The sequence below is a fragment of the Ornithodoros turicata genome, unplaced genomic scaffold, assembly GCF_037126465.1.
Source record: "Ornithodoros turicata isolate Travis unplaced genomic scaffold, ASM3712646v1 Chromosome13, whole genome shotgun sequence".
NCBI lineage: Eukaryota > Metazoa > Arthropoda > Arachnida > Ixodida > Argasidae > Ornithodoros > Ornithodoros turicata.
The window spans coordinates 1,003,317-1,026,284 of record NW_026999307.1 but is presented as its reverse complement, the minus strand read 5'-3'; the positions used below and the strand labels follow the sequence as shown (position 1 = coordinate 1,026,284).

At 46.2% G+C, this 22,968-nt stretch overlaps 1 protein-coding gene and 1 long non-coding RNA gene across 2 annotated transcripts; both read right to left on the bottom strand.

The window, feature by feature from the left end:
* Window positions 1-8,956: 8,956 nt before the first annotated feature.
* On the bottom strand, window positions 8,957-14,582 carry LOC135372199 (uncharacterized). The gene is made up of 3 exons (XM_064605884.1): window positions 14,004-14,582; window positions 12,759-13,044; window positions 8,957-10,708 (listed from the first exon to the last, which is right to left on the bottom strand). The coding sequence occupies exons 1-3, from the start codon at window positions 14,530-14,532 to the stop codon at window positions 9,025-9,027; spliced, it is 2,499 nt and encodes an 832-aa protein (XP_064461954.1). The 5' UTR covers window positions 14,533-14,582; the 3' UTR covers window positions 8,957-9,024.
* Window positions 14,583-20,022: 5,440 nt separating this feature from the next.
* LOC135372093 (uncharacterized) lies at window positions 20,023-22,146 on the bottom strand. Its single transcript, XR_010415814.1, has 3 exons — window positions 21,940-22,146; window positions 21,220-21,355; window positions 20,023-20,657 (listed from the first exon to the last, which is right to left on the bottom strand). It is a non-coding gene; the product is annotated as an uncharacterized LOC135372093 (long non-coding RNA).
* Between the last annotated feature and the right edge of the window lie 822 nt (window positions 22,147-22,968).

Sequence of the window (22,968 nt, the reverse complement as noted above, 5' to 3'; positions counted from 1 at the left end):
TCGCGGTACGCAGGGGTCTTCCTTTTACATTGAATCTGTTCGGCAGTGATCCCGGGAAAGTTGTTGGCCAATGCAATATTAATATGCGTCGGAGCACCGCCCTCGTGAAGTTCGCATTCCTTAGTTGCAAGGAGTACAAGCTCTTCTCTTGACCACACACGGTTGTGGCGACGGCGGTCGATCCATGCATTAGCTAACTCTGGGGCACACTTCTTTAGATGAAGTGTTAGTCCCCTTGTTTTGTAAATGTTACCGCAACGCGGACATCCCTCCACGGCCACGGGACTTGTCACCTGACAGGCTGCTAAAGGTTACGTCAGTATAACTACCCGTGGAGAAAAAGTTACAGATGGGCCTAAGTTCTAGGTAGACTGGTGCAAACAGAGCACAAAGGCATGACTACACTAAATAATACCCTCTTGTACAGAGCAAAAAGGGGAACGTGATTAAAATAACTACAAAAACCCAACACTTGAACAGCACTAGCTATTCCATAAAATACTAAGCTTGTGCAGTCTGTTGGGATAATAACGAGCAAGAACAGGACCTAGCACCAACCTGTATAGTTCAAGCAGAACGGTCAGCCCCGCGGCTGAGAGATCCCACCAGACTGCAACACTCTTCGGTAGCGGCGGCCTAATATAAGTCACCGGCACAGTTCTGGTTGGTCGCTGAGCTACTAGGAATGCAACTATGTAGTGCTGCCAGCGCCCTCAGGTGGACAGAGTTGCGTGACCGTGATTGGGTTTCCAGGAGGAGGCGAATTCAAACGCGGTCGAGTGGGTACGCCTATACAAGGAGAAAGCAGATTATTCTTACTTCTGCCTATCACTCGTTTTTGAATGGATTGTGTTACAAAAACAGCGTGGGACCGATTCTTGGTCGTCCTTTGTGTGATTGGGCTACCGAAAGCAGGTTATTCTTACTCTCGCCTGTCACTCGTTTTTGAATTGTTCGTATTACAAAAACATGATGGGACCGATTCTTGGTCACCCTTTGTGTGATTGGGCTAGGAACCTTTCATTGCAGCATCAACAATGCACAACAAAATCTTTCTCTCTTTACATGGGAGATTGACCATTACATATGATCGCTGCTGCCCCGCATGCCCCGCTAGGGCCACCAGGAGACACAAATACGCAATCTGACGTTTAGCTAGGCCTAAATTCCTTAAAGGTCAGCTACGCCGATTTCCCGATGTGTTAAAACGGTTGTGATATTCAGAACGAGCACGGCCAACTGCCCCCGAAAAAACGCACCTTCGTTGCTCAATTTTGTCTTCCTATTAGGAAAATTAATTAATCAAATAAACCAAAACAAGCCATGGGCGCAGCCATTTTTATGACGTAGATGGGAAAAACTTGCTCCATCTACGTAGGTAGAGACTCGTGCTTCTGATTGGATGAAAGCTGAGGCTTTGTCCGACTTGCCTGGCGGCTTCTCCCGTTTGCGAGGAAATCCAGTTATGGCGGCCGGCTACGATGAGCGCTTCGTCCGAGGTAATCTCGAGAACTATTGAACGATGGAAACAACTGCGAACTCACCTCAAGAACATTTTCGACGTGGAATTGTTGATTATGTGCTCGACAACTTCGCAGATCAACCGTTCAGCTGCCATTCACGTCGACCCGTTTGCTGCTTTTACTACAAGTGCAGGAATGGGAGCGATTGAGCAACAACGTGAGTCTTGGTGGTCGTTTGAGCATATACCTGCAGAGGACTGATCCTCAAAGAAAGAAGACCGTATTTCTGCCCGTGTGCACATCGTGCGATTGCCTGGCTTGTTACACGAGATACCTATATTGTGCAGCATCATAGCGTGACCGCAATGAACGACGTAGGAATGTATCGTGACCATTCGAACTGCATTCGTTCAACCATTCGTGAAACTTGTCATTAGAGTTGCACGGCACAAAAAGTGTTGGATGTAGTTTTGTAGTGTGTTGTTTATCTCGTAGAGCGCACCGCGACATGTAGATAGAGAGCCATTATACGTATTTTTGTATGTTTACTCGAGTGTGCGCATTGCTCTATACCACACAGGCCATATTTCATTCATAATAGTTTCGCAAATAAACACGTGCGGGTCGATCTCATACCGCTTTTGAGTTAGGCGTAGTGTCTTCAAATCAGGATATATGTATCTTGTTTGCTGGGTCCAACAGATGTTATTAAGGGTAGTGCACCATTTCACACTTCTTGAACCATGCTAACATTGCCAGAATAGGGAACATTACACTGTGCTTTGTATTCCACACTCAGTTGTCTGACGACGTAAACTCTCAATTATTGTATTGTGTACTCGATATGTTCAACCAGGCAGCACTTCCAATACCCTAATTTTTGTCAAGATGTGCTTAAAATTGCACAACTGCCACTCAAGTAAATTTTCCACCAAATTAGTCAGTGACCAAAGGTATATGTACTTTATCACAAATTTAATAACCTTGCTGGAAATGGTTGATGCTGTCCTCTGCCTTGTACGGTGCACTTCGTAGCAAAGTACACAGTGTCCAAATGTTTTCCTTGTCCACAAATGCCGTGTCAAAGCTGAAAGACCCTTTTCAAAATATGGTGAGCCCGGGCTTGCTTGTCGAGAGAAACAAATATGAAACTGCAGCGCTCAACGTAAATAACTGCATGCTCAGCAACTAAGGCTGGTGATGCCGAAGACCTAATATTTCTAGGTTAACAGGAAGCAAGAAAAAAGAGCACTGTGGCGTATTAATGTTGCTTCAAAAGTATAACACCATAAGATTTGTGAGAGCCAGTTGGTGTATTTAGTTATGTTGGTCACCTCATTCAGCAATATTTTAATAAGGATCAATTGCGTTGCTACCAACCAGGACCTAGCCTGACCTATGATCTAATAATAATAATAGTATCTCTTGATTGATTGATTGATTGATTGGGTTTTTTTGGCGCAAAAGCGACAAAGGCCATAGAGCGCCAAAAACAGTGGGTATGTGAATCAAAATGAGAGTAAACATTAAAAGTAAAATGATGACGTTAAGAACATAACATAAAATGAAATACTAAGAAGTAAAAATTTTACAACTTGTCAGCCAAGCCAATATCCTGTAGGAAGTTAAAAACAGTCTCGAACTGAACAAGCGGCTCATCGCCCAGTAAGAGGGCTGGGTGAAGAGGTATGAAATGCTTGTAAGACCTGCTAAAATAATGCTGACGTTGACTTTCAAAGAGAGGACATGAGATGAGGACATGGAGAATGGAGAGCTGCTCACCACAGTGTGTGCATTGAGGAGGCTCCTCTCGTCAGATTCAAAACCCATGTGTGACATAGGAAGGGAGTTGCCTCAGGACAGAAGCCGCCGATATTTCGAACAGAGACTGTTCTTCTTCTGGGCACCTTGCTCATCATTGGCATGGTATTTAAAGGGTTAGGTGTGACGTGTGTAAAGGTTCATGCGAATTGTGGGTCAACAGCCCCGAAGGAACCTTTGCTCGTTCTGGAATTTTCCTCACGTAACCACTGACCTCCTTATCTTTCGCTATGCTTGCAAATTCTTGCCTGTTGTCCCGTTTCGTCCACGTGTCCGTGAACCTCCCATTTTTCTGTAACCGGTCTGGAGCCTAGATCATTACGTTCACCTAATCCCCTCCACACTCTAACAAAGTGGCCATTCACTCCGGCCGTAGAAGCCCGTACGGACCCTTTCTTCCCTGGGGGCTGTTGACCCACAATTCGCATGAACCTTTAAACACGTCACAACTAACCCTTTAAATACCATGCCAATGATGAGGACGGTGCCCAGAAGAAGAATAGTCTCTGTTCGAAATATCGGCGGCTTCTGTCCTGAGGCAACTCCCTTCCTACATCTCTACCGGTTCGCTGGATTTCTACCCATCTACATGTGTGACATAAGCGTGCCCTATTCTGAGCCTGCATCGCAGGGGCTCCTGCATTCTGTTTTTCAGAGGATACCCGTGCCTTTCAATGTTCCTTTCGATAAGGTGGAGTTTATTATTCTCCTGTGTATTCCAAAACTCCCGCCACTCGGAGTTTATACATTTTCGCAGGACCCGAGTCAGATCCTGGATAGGAACATCAAACGGTGTGACGTCGCTGTCCATGGCTTTGGCTGCTGCGCTGTCGGCACACTCGCTTCCTGGTATCCCGACATGGCTGGGTACCCAGCAGAATATCAACATGTATTTTTTGTTTGTGATTTCTGATGCAAGATACCGTGCCCTGTTAACAAGGAAGTTTTTTGTTTTATGTGGGCTGCATATTGCCTGCAAAGCACCAAGAGAGTCTGTGTAGATGACTGATGAGACGATGTTGTGCTGCAAAATGTAATTCAGTGTGACAATAATTCCGTATACCTCAGCACTAAAAATGGACATGCACTGGTTCAAACGGATTGCTCTGGTGCATCTTTCAGTCACCATGGCACATGATACGCCTGTGTTGCTTTTGGATCCATCTGTATAGAATCCTGTGTGCTCTCCCGAACTTTCTCTCAGATGTTCAAATTCCTGTTGCAAAACGACCATCTTGGTATCATTTTTCTTGTACCGTGCTAAGGAACTATTAGTCCATGGAGGTAAAAGTCTAGTGGTTTCTGATACCTGACAGTTGAAACCAAAAAAGTGGTACTGTTCAACCTGTTGTGAGATACGCATAGAAAGAGGAGGAACAACTGAAGGCTTGTTCAAGAACAGCTGTTGATGTGTTTCCCCAACACTCGAACGAGCAGCGTGCTGTGGGTAACTTCTCACCCTGAGCGGATAAAGGATAGAAAGATAGGCTCGTCGCCTTTTCAATGACCACTCACTGCTTTCAACATATAAGCTTTCCACTGGCGAGGTGCGGGGTCGATGATGTACAGGGTCTATGCGTTTTAAGACAGAAAGGCGTGCTGACCCATAAACAATACACCCGTAATCCAGTCTAGACCGGACCACAGCGGTGTACACCCGGTGTACAGTCTCTTGATCTGCTCCCCAAGATCTGTGAGCCAAAACTTGCACCAAATCATTAAATCTGCTGAATTTTACCTTAATGTTGTTGATGTGGGATTGGAACGTGAGCCTCTTGTCGAAGGTAAGCCCCAAAAGTTTGTGTTCCGATTGTACAATAAGAGGCTTACCATTTGTATTCAAAGATGGTTCCGGAAACAGCCCTCTTACCCGTGAAAAAGGCACACAAACCGTTTTGTCTGGTGAAAACTTAAAACCACTCTCAACCGACCATCTACTCAGTCTATTAATTGCAAGCTGCAGCTGTCTCTCGCACATGGCAAGATTGGACGATGCACATGATATTTGCACATCGTCCACATAAACTGAATAGCGACCGACGGGGGTAGTGATTGTGTAAGAGAATTCATCTTAAAAATGAACAGGGTAACCCTCAGTACAGATCCCTGAGGAACACCATTTTCCTGTATGAAAGGACGCGAGAAAGTATTTCCCAGTCGCACTCTAAACATTCTTCCACGAAGGAAACCTAGAATACATTTGAAAAGCCGACCACGTATTCCGCAAGAGTGAAGGTCTCGTAAAATGCCGTACCGCCATGCCGTGTCATAGGCCTTCTCAAGGTCGAAGAATACAGACACGCAGTGTTGTCTTCGTACGAAGGCTTCACGGTTGGTGGTCTCTAAGCGGACAAGATTATCAGTTGTCCAACACCCCCCTGTTGATATTTATCAAGGCACTTATTTTCTTCCAAATAATACACAAGGCGGTTATTAATCATCCGTTCAAATGTCTTGCCTAAGCAGCTTGTGAGTGCTCCAGGCCTGTAGCTTGATGGATTTGAAGCATCTTTGCACGGCTTTAGAAATGGAATAATGGTTGCCATCTAATAACTGGAAGGCAGATGTCCTTCCTGCCAGACTCTATTGAAAAAATGGAGCAGAGTTTCCTGAGTGTTTCTGGACAAATGTTGAAGCATGGAGTATGTGATGCGGTCAGGCCCAGGTGCCGTCACTTTTGTTGTTGCCAAAACCCTTGATAGTTGTATCATGGTGAAAGGCATATTGTAAGAGAACCTGTCGCCACCTCCGCTTGGTATTACTGTTTTCTCTGCGTCTCCTTTTATGTGTGTGAATTCTCTACAGTAGTGTGACGAGCTTGATATGTTCTGAAAGTGTTCACCGAGGGCATCTGCCTGTTCATTCATATTCTCACATAGTCTTCCATTTACTTGCAAAAGTGGGATTGAGAAACCAACATAGTCACCCCTAACTTTTCTTAATGTGTCCCACACTATCTTAGACGAGGTGTTACTGTTGATAGATGACACAAAGTTCCTCCAAGAGAGACGTTTAGCTTGTTTTACTGTCCATTTAGTTTTAGCCCGAGCCTTTTTGAATTGGGTTAAATTTGCTGGACTTGGGTATCGCCGGAAAATGCCCCATGCTCGGTTTTGTTCTTTGCGCCTTTGTTTGCACTCTTCTGTCCACCAAGGTTTCGAACGCCTAGTGAGCTGGCCAGATGTTTGTGGAATGGCCTTGAGTGCAGCATTTATGATCGTATTAGTGATAGAACTGTTTGCCTCTTCAACAGTCATGTGGTCGAACGATGAAGTCAGGAAATTCGCTTCTTCTTGAAAAGTATCCCAGAGAGCCTCACCTAGTTTCCACCGTGGTGGCCGTGTTAGGATGTTTCAACACGTGTAATGGAAGACTTTTGAGCATATATAGGGTGTCCCAGCTAAATGCGAACATATTTTTTAAAAATATATACATCGCTTTATCCGGGGTGAAATCAATTGCAATATAGCATATGCTCAAGGGCATTCCTTAGGAGGGCATTAGCAAACTCCTAAGACAATGTTTCAATTAACCTTCAATAATTAACTTTTTAATAGTAAAAGCTACGAAGTTGTTCCAATGAGAACATCTGGTCCCTTCGGTCACCTGATACTGAAGCCGTTTTCAGAACAACAATTCGTTCGATAGTTCGTGCAAAAAATCATGAAGGTACACCATTTTTCTTTATTTTGTTCATTGCGCATCTTCGGAGACGCGTCTTTCCTTCACCCCTAATTTGATAGAGTGAAGGAGAAGTTTGCTAATGCCCTCCTAAGGAGTGTCTTTCAGCATATGTTACATTGCAATTGATTTCGTCTCGGGAAAAATGATATATTTTTTTAAGGTATGTTCGCATTTAGCTATTTCTATGCTGTATTACACTACTGATTTTGTGTGGTTGCCTGAAAATATCAGATTTTTCTGTTTCAGAGAGTGAAGTGTGACTCAGTGCACAGTCGTGACCAAGGTGCGAACTTTTGTACTTCACGTTTAGTCCTGCACCATCGATGTAAACCGTCATATGTGCAAGCCATATTGCACCACTTTTGACGGTGCCCTGTGACTTTAGCTGTCGTGCACCGGTGCCTGTAAAATAAAATAAATAAATTCAAAGGCGATAAGCCATTTTTACTTCGTTATGACTACAACCTCCAGGAGCATACCTTTTGGGCCAACCCTTGATCGGCTCACATCATTGCCCGCACTTTTGCGGGCCTGCTATTCAACCAACAACAAACTTCCAAATGACCACCCAAGTTTTCTAGGTTCCCTCTCTATACTCAGGTTATAGAAATTACACATACGTTCTTGACACCCTCAACAATTTTAGACTAGAATACATGACCGTACAAACAAATAAGCCAATGGGCACCTAGAAGGGAGGCAAGCTGTATCTGATCTCCATACCGAAACCCGAGACTGGGGAGTCCCGTGTTTGTGTGTTTCTACTCCAGTCTTAGGGCTTCTTAGGGACATCAAATAAGCTAAATATAAGTCAAGTTATCAGGTATATCGTAAAGTTAAGCAAGCTATTCGAAACGCACGCAGTTTATGCTTTTATATGTCTATGTGGGGAGTTTGTACCCACCTTCTATTGAGGGAAATCTTCGTGTTCCATACTTTCCGGGAAAACTGCGGACAGTTGTGTGATGTGTTAGCAATTCCTCGTACACGCGGTATGCGGCCGAGCAGAGGCCGAGTAGTGGCACACGAAGCTACATTTGTTTTCCGTTGGAAGAGTTATCTAATGAATCCGCAGTACGTGCTGTCGCAGATTGAACTTCGTGCTGCAAACCAGGTCGCAATACGGGCAGGCATTCCCTCTTTTTTTTCCATTTCACCTACACAATCTGTGGGCAAATTTTACGTACGTTTTCGGCGACGCAGTTTCGTGCGCTTTTGAATTTCGAGCAAACGAAAGGGGGAGGAGGGAGACCACGGGTGTGGAGCAACATAGCCACCGAGCCCCGTGCATGCTCATTGAGAGCGCAGCTGGTCTGTCTCGAATTGCAGGTCCATCGGCACACACGTATACTCTCACAGCACCATTGGTTTCGGTTTATGCTTGTTGCCAGCATGGTCACGCGACAGTCGCTGACACCGGTGGCATGGGAAACCAGTTTCGGTTTTCCGATTTGGCTCTGCGCTCTCCGCCTTATGCCGAGTATTCCCGTGTGCGGATCAGTGGAGGCTACACTAGTGTGGGTTCCCAGCACTGCGGAGAGGGTGCACTCCGTCGCACCAGAACGACCAGTGTGATTCGCTGTTATACACTATTCAGTATTACTCATGTGCAAAGACCATACCAACCTGTTACTGACACCTATTCTGATATGTTCCGCATGTATTCACATCATATTCTAGCAAGGGCTTTGTAAATAGAAAAGGCAGCTAAAATAGCAACGATCCGCTCGAAGTTGTTTCCGTTGATGGGACTCATATCGACCATTCTACCAGTCTCACCAGTTCTACCAGTCACGCTCTGTCTACCAATCTTATGGTCACTGACCTTGTTTTGGAGACTGAAATATAGGGCACGGAGCATGAATCACTGGGTATTCTGTAGAGCAGCGAGGTCAACTTCATGGAAGACTGCTCAAAACCAGTCGAATGGGTGTCACCTCTAGAATGCTAAGACGCGCAGAATGAAGTTTAGAGGAGACTGTTACAATAAACGTTCTAAACGAATTTATTTATATATTCGGTTATTATCGCACCGACGATAAGCTATGGGTAGATATCAAGAACCGGGAACAAGGCACTCGTTTGGCTTCGGCGAGCAGTCGAACGCTTTCGCGAATTCTGACTTTCCGAGAAGTAAAAAGTTGCAACGGAACTTCCCTGGAAGAAGCCGCCGATGACCCGACGAAGGCCCACAATTTGCTAAGCAAAATCTTCGAAAAAACATCTGGTCGCTCTCCTTCGCATCTTCCTCACTGAGACCCTGAGTTCTGTTAATATTAAAACTGCCATGCAGCGACAGTTCTAAAGCAACCAGTTCTCTAACAGCCTCGTCATTCGCATTCATCCCAGCCATTTCTTCAATATGGCGCTTGTAGCAACGTATTTTATTCCAGTTCTGATATCGCGTATCCGCTTCACGTGATGGATAATCCACTCTTTCCAACCCCGCTTGCAGAAGTGCTTCGGCCATCAGCATACCGACCGTCGCGTAATTCAAACGAAACGCCAAGTCCTCATAAAACATATGTGGGCGTAGTACAGCAGTCGCGAATACGATCGTTTTGTTTTCTTTTACATACCCGACCGTTCCTTCGTACTGCCACTGCGAAAAAAGTACATCATTGGCGTCAGCCATTTGCAGCTCGACATGTTCTTTCCGCAAGCTTGCAACGTTCCAAATAAATGAATCGTTGAGGAAGTGAAAGGCTGTCTCTTCCGGAATGTCAGCTTTCCCGTTTCCCAGCCAGACCTCAGTAGCGTTCATCGCGTCGATGGCCGGTTGCTTGCTTGTAGCGGAAATCCACGACGACATCCTGGTTTCTTCCAACATCGATTGTCGAATATCCACTTCCATCGCTGTCATCGCGTGCTTTACGCTATCGGACTGGAAGCGATTGATGACGTATTGGAAGTATCCCCGGCTGAAATACCGGCTAGTCAGTCGCAGACACTCTCTTTCTTCGCCAACACCGAAGTCGCGGTAACGGAAGGTGAAATCATGTACAAGGATATTGGATAATGTGAGGAGGTACAGGTAGGAGTTTCTCTGTTGGCCGGTCAAGTGCGATAGTTCGTCCAGCGCAGCACGAATGATTCCGCGGTCTTTAATATTAATGTTGCTGAAAGTGATGATGTCGATCCCGTAGAAGCCTTCATTTAGCGCTCGTACCAGGACGTCTAGTGAGACGCCAATGTCAAGTTGATCCACCTGTATGGTATCAAAGGTGCTGTTGCTCACCTGGTTGTATATTTTCCAGAATTTCCCGTCTATGTCTTTGATATTTGCTTCCGCGTCTATGTTCGATATTTTAACCACGTCTGCCATGTATCCTTTAAGTGTGTCGTCGATGCCTTGGTCGTAAATCGCTGAAAGACTCGAACCGACACTGATGAGGATGTTTGTTTCAGGTCTTCTTCGGTAGGCTATTTTGAATACGCTGGGACAGCCTTTGACAGCTAAATTGAAGATGATAGGAAAGACATCATCGAGCGTTCTCGCGGTCTTCCAAAGCGAGACGTCGACTTCCAGCACCTTCAAGACCTCCGTAACAACATGTTGCAGTGCTTCCTTTTCGAAGATGAATTTCATGCAACTCTTGAAGAAAACTGACATTGCCTGTAGCGCATCTCTGTGGATGCGATTATCCTTGGCTTCTTCCAGCTGATCGTAGATTTCGATCCTCAGGTCGTATAAGAGCTCGTCCATGTAAGCGTTCCGGAAGCGTGTCGGTTTTAGCCACCTATGTGAAATGCATAACGGATATCTTAGGCTTACAGCAAGTTCAACAATATGAGCTAACAAAGGAAAACTACTCAAAAGATTATGCATGATAACACGTGTGGAAAGAACTCATTCTAGATTCCCTGGCTTTACGTCGCGAGACACCTAGATTTCGTAACATATTTTTCTTCGACTTCAGCACTGTACTACCTCCATATTTTTTAATCAAAATGTCTGGGGCACTAAAATAGGTGTGTGTGTGTGGGGGGGGGGGGGTATTTCCATAATAAGTAGTAATAAGGAGTATGGAGTATTTCCATATACAAATGAGTGTCTCATCGCGAAACCCACTCATTATCACAGGGAGAATAACCAGAGACCCGTAGACAAAAAAGGGACGAACACCAACACTTTCTCAAGTGCCAACTACTCTACGCTCTTTCCTTGCAATTGACCCCCTGACTGTCGCCAAAGTGAAGTTGAGGTTGCTTTATTCGCTCAGATATCTGGAACTCTTGCACAAGTTAAAATGATAGGCGGATAAAATTATTTTTCTCGAAGTTGCTGCCTTCGAATGTCGCCACGCGCTTGCGCTGTGACGGTATAGACACACCTAACAACAAACTCGGCCGTACTCCGCCCTTAAGTGTCCATCGGTTTTGGGCGTCCTGAGGTCGCTCTTGCCCTCAAGGAAGTGTCCTTTCCGCAACTAAAACGTGCGCGCACTCAGTCAAGGGCTGGGCCCCAGAAATACCTACAGAGTTCTCCGTTTCTTTGTTGTCAATGCGCCATTAAACTCCCAATCATCATCATCATCATCAGAGTTCTCCGTTTGATAAAGCAACAGGGGGCGCGTGCGTCCGACTGTACAATGTTTCAACTTCCATTCCCCGCATTACATAACTCACTGCAGCGCTTGCTATGTCCTTTTTTTCTTCTTATTTTCCTTTTTTTCATCCTGGGAGCCTATCGTTCTCCTGTTGCTCCTGACAACATGACAACATGGCGTGGCATGAACGATGCGCCCCTGTGCCCAGTGCAGTGCCGAAGTTCGTGAGACCTTTACTGAACAGAAGAAGTTTTCTCCAATATATATTGATTTGGTATTCTGTAACTCTTCATAAAGTTGATTCCATCAGGTTAATGAAATACTCACGTGCTTGCTCTGAGAAGAAAGTATGTCAGGATGATGTATGTCAGGAGAAGTATGTCGGGAAAGATTATCAGTAGGTACAGGATTGCTTTGCTTATAGATTACTTGTATAATTTCACGACTAATAAACAGTGTATTGCATTCTATTGTACCGAGCATATACAGTCAACCAAATGATGGTCAACATCTGTGCAGCACAAGTGCAGAGTGGCACAATTTTCTTCTATACGCATTTCTCCTGACACCAAAGTAGACAATAGAGCTCATGCACTGAAGACTTCGTTAAACGGTATCTTTTCAGTAGCGGATCCGTCTGTGCTTTAGTACTTGAGCCACGCCATACGTGTAAGTTTCTAATTCCTCCTCGCGTTCCACGGAATCGCACAATTTTTTCGTAATTCGCTTTGGGACGAACGGACCTTCGTTAGCGCACAGCTTGCTCGAGAGCTCACTTGGGCAGCGCCATCCCCTAAAGCGTTTTCGGTTTCCGCTAGGGCGTTGAGTTCGTAGAGGGATATCGCTTACGCAGGAATACTTAGGTTTGAATGGGAATACAGCCCACTCTTAACAGAACCACTACAGTGTGAATGTGAAAGATTCAGAGTTCCAAAATAGACAATTCATCAGGTAGCCTCACTGGCTTTTTGCTCCTCCTCCCTCCGTTAAGGAAAATAAACTGAAATTGAAATTGAAAGTAATTCACGGAAACGCCAGTGGGTGCCAGCGCGAGAAACTGTACATCGTAACTGCGTCATCCGCACACAATTCCAAACTGCTCAATTTTGGCCGAGTCGTACCGCCGAAGTGGGCAGGTAAGAAATGACATACACCACCCGGTGCTCTATACTAGTGATTAGTCTGCCAACGCTACCCTAAGTAGTGAAACCACCTTATTCCTCGTACAACGTACACGTACCTGCTGCAGACGTGGCTGTAGAAATCAGTACAAGGGTGGAAAGTGGTGTCCACGATTTTTTGCAAGAACATCTCGGCATCGTGACAGCTTTGTGAAGATGTACACCAGTTGCCCGCGCTCTTTAGGAGTGCCCGCTGCGGTGGACCGTTTAGGACAAGCACCACGACGATGCTGACAACGATGACGCCGATGATGCCAGAAATCAAGCAAACGCGCGTGTTTCTCACAGATTGTCCTGTTGGTTTAAGGTCTTTCGTGTATTCCTTGGTGGCGGCCCTGAGGCCTTCTGTAATGCAGAACGCGGACAAATGACATCAATATATCGGAATGGATGCTATGTCACATAATATGGTGGTGAAGTACCGACTCCATCAGTGAGGACGACCTTCAGGGTTTCAGGGTATTCAGGGTTTGGAAGTCCCCGATCTCAAATTCACGTTCAACAAACAAGAAAAATACTGGATAATGCTCGATTGCTTCGTAAGATATGTCGTGTTTAAAACCATGGCATCACCAGTTAACTACTCAAAATCGCGGGTTGTCGATGTCTGTCCAAGTCGTTTTAGCGAACAAACACCACATTTTAGCAGCCGTTATGCTTAGCATGGTGGACTCGACGGAGCAGGATGTTGGTTAGCATTTTTATGTCCAGGTTAATCTAAGTTCGCCATTGGCAGTTTCCCCTCGCGACTGCGCATTTTATAGTCAGGTAACATTTCTATCCATTACTTTATTTTGCAACGGGTATTTCGATTACTTTATCTCGAGGTGCACCTCATCAGTGCGAATGGAATATACCAGTTGGGATTTCTAACTCATACCGCTAGTCTAACGTGTCATTGTAACCTGTCACGTGTCACAATAATCCGTTGTAACACATCTTAACCGGGAAGACTCCGTGCCGGCAAGCAAACCATGGAGATCTTAAAAGAAACAATTGATGTACATATCTGGGAACGTCTGATTATTTGTGGTATTACCACTGCTCAAATGCTTTCGCACTCTGTTACTAGATTCTCGGGCGATTACTATTTACTATTACTAGTATCATGCTATTTACTGGTACTATTTTGGGCCGGGAGCTTCGAGTCTTTTGCCCGGATATTTGGGGCATTGTTTACAGAGCACGATAGTTCACGTATTTACAAGCCACAAGCCAGTGACTCACACCATGCACTTTCCAGCTGCTTCAGCGTCGTCATCTGTAACTGCATAGAGTCAAAGAGACAAGGACTGTCAACTTACGTCGGTCGTTCCTTTCTCCTGAAACGTATCCAGCATCCATTGCAAGGTCGCTGCTCACTCCGGGAGGACCAGCATTCACCTCTTCTATGTCATCCTTCGTTTGACTCTGGGCTAATGGTGAAGACGGGAACAGCAGATACCTCGAGGGCACCTCAGCTGAATCACTAGCCGAAAATTGTTCCGCATGCATAACAGCCAGCATTGTCGTTGCAGGAGTTTCCACAGGGGTATCAGCCAATGCTGTCGCAGCAGGGGATTCAAGAGGGGTCTCAGACAGGACTTTCTTTCTTAGTGGTCCTGCAGGTGCTTCGGCGATGGCTGGTTCACTCGCAATATGGTCACTTCTTGGAGCTCCAGCTGGTTCGACAGGGACAATTGAAGGCTTTCTGCGTTTCTTCTTGCGTTTTGCCTTCGCCGGTTTCGCTGAAGCACTATGGAGGTCACGGGGACTACGGTCGCGGTCCGGATGCCCCTGTTCTTTGTTCTTGGTCGTTGTAGAATGTGCGGGAGCCACCTTATCTGCCTCCATGATTCACTGTTGCTCCCCAGGTTACTTTCTGTGGTCACACGAACAGAAGAGAATGCAGCAGGGTTTCAGCACGTGAGACGGGTTCTTGTCGATGACTATTGTTCCTCCATTGCTTAGCGAAATGGCAGTCTTCGTTAACAATGATTATACATTATAACAGCAAAACACTAAATGCCTGACGCCCAAGGCTAGCAACGACAAAAAGATAGTTGACCAAATGGTAAGTCTGCGTCAGTGCCATGACAGGGACAGTTCGGACGCAGAGGAAAATATAAGAGCCTGTCGCGTGCTTTCGTTATTATGCTCGTACTCAGCATTGGGACTTGGCACTTGTAGTGGCTACTGGTTTTCATTGTCTAGTACCAAAACCACATAGATAGAGGAACCTTGCTTTCCTCGTCGGCGGTGGTGGTGCTGGTGAAAGGGCTCGCCGTTGTCTGCCTCACAGAGATGGGCAACGTCACGACTGACGCCCTGGCGCCCTTACTCGTCGACGTCACGCAACAACTTAGGGTCAGCCAATCAGGACTGTGTCTTCAACGGCGGTAGCCAACCACGAACGAGCTCTCGGCGGTCGTAAACATGGAGATCAACCACCGTCGTCTCCGGGTAGTGGTTGAACGTCCCTACGTAATAGATGGGAAACCTTTCAAATAAAGCGCAAAACGGTCCCATTTCTTTGTCCAGAATAATTTTCTCAAAATTGTCTTGCATTTTTTTCACCTGCAGGCTCAGCTCTTCAGATTGCAAGTTGACAGCTAAGGTTGGCGCTAAGTTTAGCAAGCTGTCTGACAGGGGACTGATCCGTACTATGAAGCGAGCTTGGCCGAGCACTTGCCAAGCACGGCTAGGTTGGCAGGCCAAGCTTCGTCCAATCTCGGTATGTCACCTTGGGGAGAGGGTAACGCGGAATGGTGTAGCAGTGCATAAGTTCGACTTTCGATTGGCCAAGTGATTGTCTCAAATCAAAAGCTGTAAGGAACAGAGACGTTATCTGCATGGTGAGTTATTACGACAAGCAATTCATCATTTAAGTGTTGTTTGTGCTCGCATCAAATTAAACTTAGATACCCGTTGCGATATGAGATGGATGCCGACGAGGAAGAATAAAGACGTTTAGTTGAGAGCACGGACGCTCGAGCACAGTTCATTCTTCGCGACTTGGCGACACCACATTTTGGCGACGAGGATGGGACTCGAACCTACGCGGGCAGAGGCCCTGAATTTCATCACAGATTTGCAATGTAAGCCATTTCTACGCTTCGCTCTACAATGAATTTTGTGGTCGCACCGCACCAGAATCAAAGTGCTTAAGGAGACTAGACCTGAAAGCATCCCAGGTGTTGCCAAACAAATGAAGATCAGGCGTCGCAGTGAACGCACGCAAAATGCGGTACAAGGGTCAAAGCTCAGAACGGTGGGGTGCATGACAAGGACTAAACATCCGAGTTAATAATACTTTCACACGAAACAGCACAAGCAATAATATACAGCTGCAGTCGACAGGATAGTTTGAACAAAAAGAAGCAAGTTGCGAAGAGTACGGTGATTCGATAGTGATACAATGTTCAACTTAACATGTGTATGATCATAGTTGTAGTAGACAAAAGTCATAAGAAGCGTTCATAAAGAACATGTACTAAGCGCTTTTGTACAGACTGAAGCTCAGATGCAATCGCGGATCTATAGAGCCCTGCACGGGCCAACTTTTCAGGGCCCGACCCGGCCCGGGCGCATCGACAATTGGCCCGGCCCGGCCCGATGACCCAGTGAATAGAGCCCGGCCTAGTATTTCCAGACGAGACGTACGCGTTTCTAGCGCTTATCACACAAATTTATAAGTACATTTATAAGAAGAGAAGACACGGTCACAAATATACAAGAATTGTCGGTTTGACACCACGACAGCACGAGACCAAATTAAATCCTGAGGCGCGTTCTTGGCCATCTCATCGCAGCGCAGCCGTCAGCACTGTTCGTCACAGTGTTGCCACACGCACAAAAAATTTATCTGTAGATCCGAGTCCGAAAAATCTGTAGATCGAGCTAAAAATCTGTAGCCACTCAAAACTCAGTTTCTTGAACGCTTTGCCGTCAAATCTGGAACGTCTGCCTGCGTCTCTAAATTAGTGGAAGAGCAAGGGCTTATTTCCAGGTCCCCCAAACTCACCTCGGAAAAGTGTGCAACGAAGAAGGCCGCCACTAGATACCCCACTGTTGCCGTTCCGGATCACTTCAGCGCGCTAAGTTTAGCGGCAAAATGTTTTTTTTTTTTTTGTTTCTGCGAATGAATCTAGTCTTTATATGTCCAAATAACACGCGTATAACAACTTTCTGTGTCGTGTTTCACTTTTTGGTCCCGTTTTTAAACGTGTTGAGCGATCGGAAGGATCTAGTGCACGGCTGCGTCCATCACATAGCGTACCTGTCATCACATAGGCGCCGCAGGCGCAGTCGTCCATTTCTCCTTCGGTGACTTGGCCTGGCTTGGATTGTGCTTCAACTGGATCTTTAGCGCGCTACAATTCAACGCAAGCTAACGTCTGGTAACAATGGGGTATCTAAGGGCGGCTTCCGGCATTGCACGCATCGGGATAGGAACAAATACATGGGAAAATGGCGACCTTGGGGGACCTGCTTATTTCGTTCCACTGCTGAAGACCACAGCCGGAATTTCTTGCTGCGGCGCACTGCCGTTGGAACTTTCGGTTTCGGTTTGCGATATGTCGCGTTTCTTGTGATTGCAGCGGAAGTGTCTGCTACAATCACAAAAAAAAGTGTCACTGCACGTAGATTTTAATACTTTGACATCTGTATTCACATCAGCTGTGGCGCTCCAATGCAAGAATAACCTATCGCGTGTAGTAGGAACATTTCTCTCGCTCGTTCCACCATCACAGTGATGAGCGAGGATCACAATGGACCACAAAAACAATGAAGCTCGATATATTATTTCCACAGACATAATGAAAGCGTACATGCGTGACCTGAATTATAAACGTTTGGTTTCACTTCAAAGCCAGCCAAGTCAAGTCTGTGAGGCAAACTGGTAACGCGCACATACTCAAGAGGTGGTGGTTGTGGTGGTGGTGGTGCTGGTGAAAGAGCTCGCCAAATATTCAAGAAAACTGATTTAGCGTTGAGGCTCGCCAATGGTTCGTTCGCTGAAGACGTCCTTCTCCTCCGGCGAGCCCCGCCAGCTTCGTGATTGACGAATCAAATCCTTGTCAATGGCGAAGGCAAAGCAGCTTGACCCAACAGCATGCGTTTTGTGTGCAGGAGGCCAGTTGTGGTGGTCGTTGAGAGGCTGTTTCTTTTATTCGTTTTCATCGAATTAACTGCAGAAAACATTCTAAAAAATAGTCGGTCAAACACTCATTCCCGCGTCCTGCTAACGTTTTTCATCGTTGTCGTTTTGTGCACTGATGCGAAACACGTACTGCGTCGAGTGATCCATTCATTGGACCAAAAATCATGAGATTCCCATAAATCTCTGTAGATCTGTAGATTTTTCAAAAAGTAGGTAGATCTCATGATAAATCTGTAGGTGTGGCAACACTGGTTCGTCACAGTCACCGCGACGCTGGGAAGATGACAATATGCACGGAGTAGCCAAGAACGCCCTTCAAACACGTCGTCGTCTGCTGCGCTTCCGCTCCCCACATCCGGGACGCTCTCGTGACGCTACTCTCGCTACCCGACGCCTGTTTTTAGCTAGAAAAATTAGAGACACTTATCAATATGATGGTTGTTTCTACCTGAATTGGATGTCATTTCTTCTGTTGTCAAATGTAGCTGCATTTTACCCACCGACAAAGAGCTGGCACCGTAATTTGGTAACGATAAAACCGCAACGTCACCTCAGCCAATGAGAACTTTCCAAGAATCGTCTATCTCTGCGAAGCCGTTCTCGCCTACCAGCTCCGGTGGCGCAGCGGTAACGCGTGCGCTTGGAGACTGGGAGGTCCGCGGTTCGAATCCACGGGCCGGCTGTGCCGTCTGGGGTTTTTCCTGGGTTTCCTTCAGATGTGTAATAGGCGTATGCCGGCACAGTTCCCCTGAAGTCGGCCCATGGACGCAGCTATCCTCCCCCCGAGCGGATTCCGCTCGGTCTTCCACTTCGCCCTTTCCTCTCCTCCTCTCCACCACCTTTCGCTTCCCGAGAAACATGCCGCCTATTCAGGCAGGCAGACCTCTCGGTTCCTCCCAACGACACTCCTCCTCCTCCGTTCTCGCCTGATTCCCTTTGTTGATACAACAACATGCTAGCTCTTTTACACCCTGGTAAATTTACTAATTACATGCGGCAGTAAGTACCCAGCCGTGGTATATCGGCTGCTACACCCGCTAAATACGAGAAAAATGTGTTATCAACGTACTTGCAGCTGAAGCGAAATGGCGATGTCCGAAGTGCGAAGCGCAGAAAATGCAGCTCCTAGCCTATCTGGAAGAATTCCCGGAGCTGTGAAATAACTCGAAGGGACATACTATTCAGGCACTCCACACAAAAGGTATGTGTACTGCTGTGATCGAATAGTATGTGGACAAGGACTAGAGGCACTTGTACTTGGTACCAACTCAGTGCTCATTGTACATTTTTATTTGTATATGAATAGAGGAACTGAACAAGAATCGACAATGTCGACACGCACATATATGATGCTATACATGTGCTACCCATTTACAACAGATTTACATAAACCATTTCACATTATGTAACACAGTGCTGTTTTGCAGACCTATCCTCTGCCCACACAGGACATCCTAGGTGAAGATCTCCCTGAAACCACGGTGCAGAGAAAGCGACATATGAAGACCAAGAGGAAATTGATATAATATAGGTTCCAGGAATCTGCTGGGCCAAGTGCATCCACCCCTTCACCTAACGCATCAGTGACAAATGTTACTAGACCGCAAACCCCTGCACAGGAGCCTCGGGCGCTGAAACCACAAGAACGTCGCCGCAGCTGCAGGAGGGTGCCCGTTCTTCTTGTGGACCAAATCGCTTGCATGCTGATCAATGAGGTGGCACAGCTTTGAGAAGTAAACATATTTATCAATACCATTCTGCTTTTGCTATTTCACTGATTGACTTCCACACAATTACAGCATATTTCTTTAACATAGACCTTGTTCTTACTTTTCCTGAGTCTTGGCTTGTTGTGCACAGTTACTCACACCCGTGATCTGTCCAATGACATAATACATTAATTTAATGTAAACAGAGAAATAAACATGCAATGTATAGAGCTGTGAACTGAAGTCAAAACTGAGTAGTTTGGTATGCAAGGCTAACCAACTTGAACTGAGATGAGGTGCTACCGTGGCTGACATGATGCAACAAAATTCAGAATGCATACTGATAGCTAAAGTGTACAACTGCAAAGTTAAACATGGACCCAACGCAACAATGTAATGACATAACATATTGACATACATAACAGTAGGTGCAAAAACAAAACACGAGGTGGTTCGACAACTATCTGCCCACCCTAGCATGAACACAGTTGAACGGCATGTTAGCGAAACAAACAGAAGGCTTTCTAACTTTTTGTGACAACCACAGCTGCAAAATCAAACGAAAATGGAGAGGCTCTAAAGTGTGAAAAAAGGCTTACTGCTCGCAAAGCACACACGAACAATAAAAGGTGATGCACAAACGACAAAGCAGTTGTTATGATGTAGTATATACATTTCTTGACAGGCTGCTAGAAGTACCTGTTGACAATTGTCTCACGTACGCGCATTGCCTGTGATATCAAGGAGTCACTTTGACTGATGGGTTGACCCTCCTCGCTGGGTTCGTCCTGAGTCACTGTAACTGTGGCACTGTCATGTTCTGTGGCTGTTGGTTCAGGCTTCTCTGCAGGCTCAGGCAAATTGTATGAAATGCACATATTGTGTAGCACAGCACAAGCAGTTATGATATTGCAGGCTCTGTCTCATGCAAAGTGAAGGGTTTTTTTTTCTTTGCAGGCACCGGAATCGCATTTTCAGCACTCCGAAGCATTGCTCGATTCGAACCCTAGTCCTGCTGTGAGCTGCATTATATGCCACTTCTTTGTCTGATGCCGGAGCCAGAAATGGAGTCATCAACCATGGCTCAAGGGGGTAGCCAAGATCTCCTTTGAAGAAAATGATATGTTACATATGTGTATATACAAGTACGAAAAGTCAAAAGGGGCCAAAGAGCTTAAACGAAAACACAGAGGAATTTATTAACACTGATAGATTGGGGTCAATGTTTACCGCTGCCTTCGATCAGTCCTCCTGGACTGCGCACTGTCTGCCAACACGTCACCCACATCGGTGTTACTAAACTCCCATTTGTGCTTCCCTGTAAGCTCTTTGTCATCCTCTGACTTTTCCTACTACATATTGTACATGTATAGGATTATTATACATGTATAGTGTACATGTATCTATTTAACTTGTTACACTGTTAACTATAGTTATTCCATAACTAGCCTTTGTACCTTGTCTTATCTGACACGTTCACTACATTAATGCTAACATCCATTGTAACATCCATCATTGTGTACAAATAGTAATGCTCAAACCTTCCAGCTATGTCTTTCTAAATGGGGGATATTTCTTTACTGTCACTATCCTTTCTTTTAGAAATAAATGTCCCATATTTGTATACATAGATTGTGAGCTTATTTGGCCTACAAGCATGTAACTTACCCAGCAGCCACTCCCCATCGTCGAACAGGATTGAAGCCCTCTGCCGTATCCTTCACACTGACCAGACAGCAGCGTCGTGAGAGCTTCCCGGATAGCGTGCATTTAGGTAGAGGATCCTGCGATTAGCATCGCAAATCTGTGCATGAACAGTAACGTTGATACATTTTTTCATGGCAAAATTGCTACCAATCATCTATTTAAAGAAGCCCTGCTTCGCATCACGTACCCCCAGCACGTTCAGTGCATGGTACCCCTTGTGGCTGTAATAATTGCTATCAGTGAAACGTGGATCCTTGGTGCTGGGGGCTATGATTGCGACCGCTGTGCCGTCGACTGCACCTGCGTGAATAGGGACTCCATAGGTCGTAATAACATTCACCTGAGCCCTGAGCGTTCTTTTACAACATACCAAGGCCAAGGGCCTTTGGTCGTGGTGAAATATTCTTCATGAGCTATATTACCAAGAAAGGCCCCGGTCCCGTAGAAACGCAGTGCCATGAGCACCCTTTGTTCGACGGTAAGCGTGGTGGATCGCCACTGCTGCGCTGCAAGTGTTGCGATTGTGAATATAGATGCTATCCACAGTGAAGTTATCCCACCTTACTTTACTATACGTTACCCTTACTCTACTCGCTCTAGCGATATTTAACATGTTGAAGACCGCGTAGAGGCAATACAATAACAGCACCTCGCCATGAATAAACGAAAAGCAATACATACGTCGTTTCAAGTCTTCCCTGACGGCATCGCAGACTTCTCGAACTGCTTCTTTAGAAAGCCGGAAGTGCCTGATGAACGCATCGTCTGACAGGACAGTGAATGCGTCACTGTTAGAACGAAATACGCGTGTTATTTCGTCCTCACGCACGCCAACATCCTGGAAAAATGCGTAGAGCTCCGCCATGTTTTCTTCGCAGACGACGCTCACTGAGGACGAACGACGCAAAGATTTCCGTCGTTTGTCACCCTCGCCCAAATGACGGTTACCGAGATGCGCAGCTGCGGTGGAGGATGGCAAAGAACGGCGTTCCACGTGCAGGTGACGATAGGGGTCACGTGCGCGCGCCGTTGCCGTGGCAACGGTGACGAGCTGCGTTAAGCGATCGTGGCTAAGAACGCGTCCCAGGACGCACGCGGGCAAGTACGTCACCGTTACACTACCAAGTTTTTGTGGATGTAGAGGATGCTGTCGACAAACTCCTCCCAATCCACACCAAGCTTTGCGAACGTGTTTGTGAAATACGTGAGGAGTCAGGAGCAATGTAAAGTGGCTTTGAGAATGTTATAGAGGTTCGAATCATACGCATAATCCAGTGTTCCTTGCTTGTTTTTGCAAATACTATGCACAGGAATGACGCCAGCACGTGATGATATGAACTAATAGTCCTCCATTGCGTGGAATTGGCTGCGTGACCCGGTCGAGCCTGACCCTCGGAAGCATGTTTGTCGGGCAGGGCCCGGCCCGGCACGCCGTGCTGACGCCTTTTGTCGGTCCGGCCCGGCCCGCGGTGTTGGTGCATTTTGTCGGCCCGGGCTCGGCCCGGCGCGGGGCATACAGCCAATAACAAGCCCGGCCTTGCACGCCGGCACGGGTCCGGGGCCCGTGCAGGGCTCTAACTACTGTTCCAAACAACAGAAGCTAATTCAATTGTAGGTAAGACTGGTGTCATGTCTTTCAGAAGCAGCACACCATTAACAGACACAACATACTTTATTGGTCCGCAGCGTGCGGACCCCAACTGAACATTA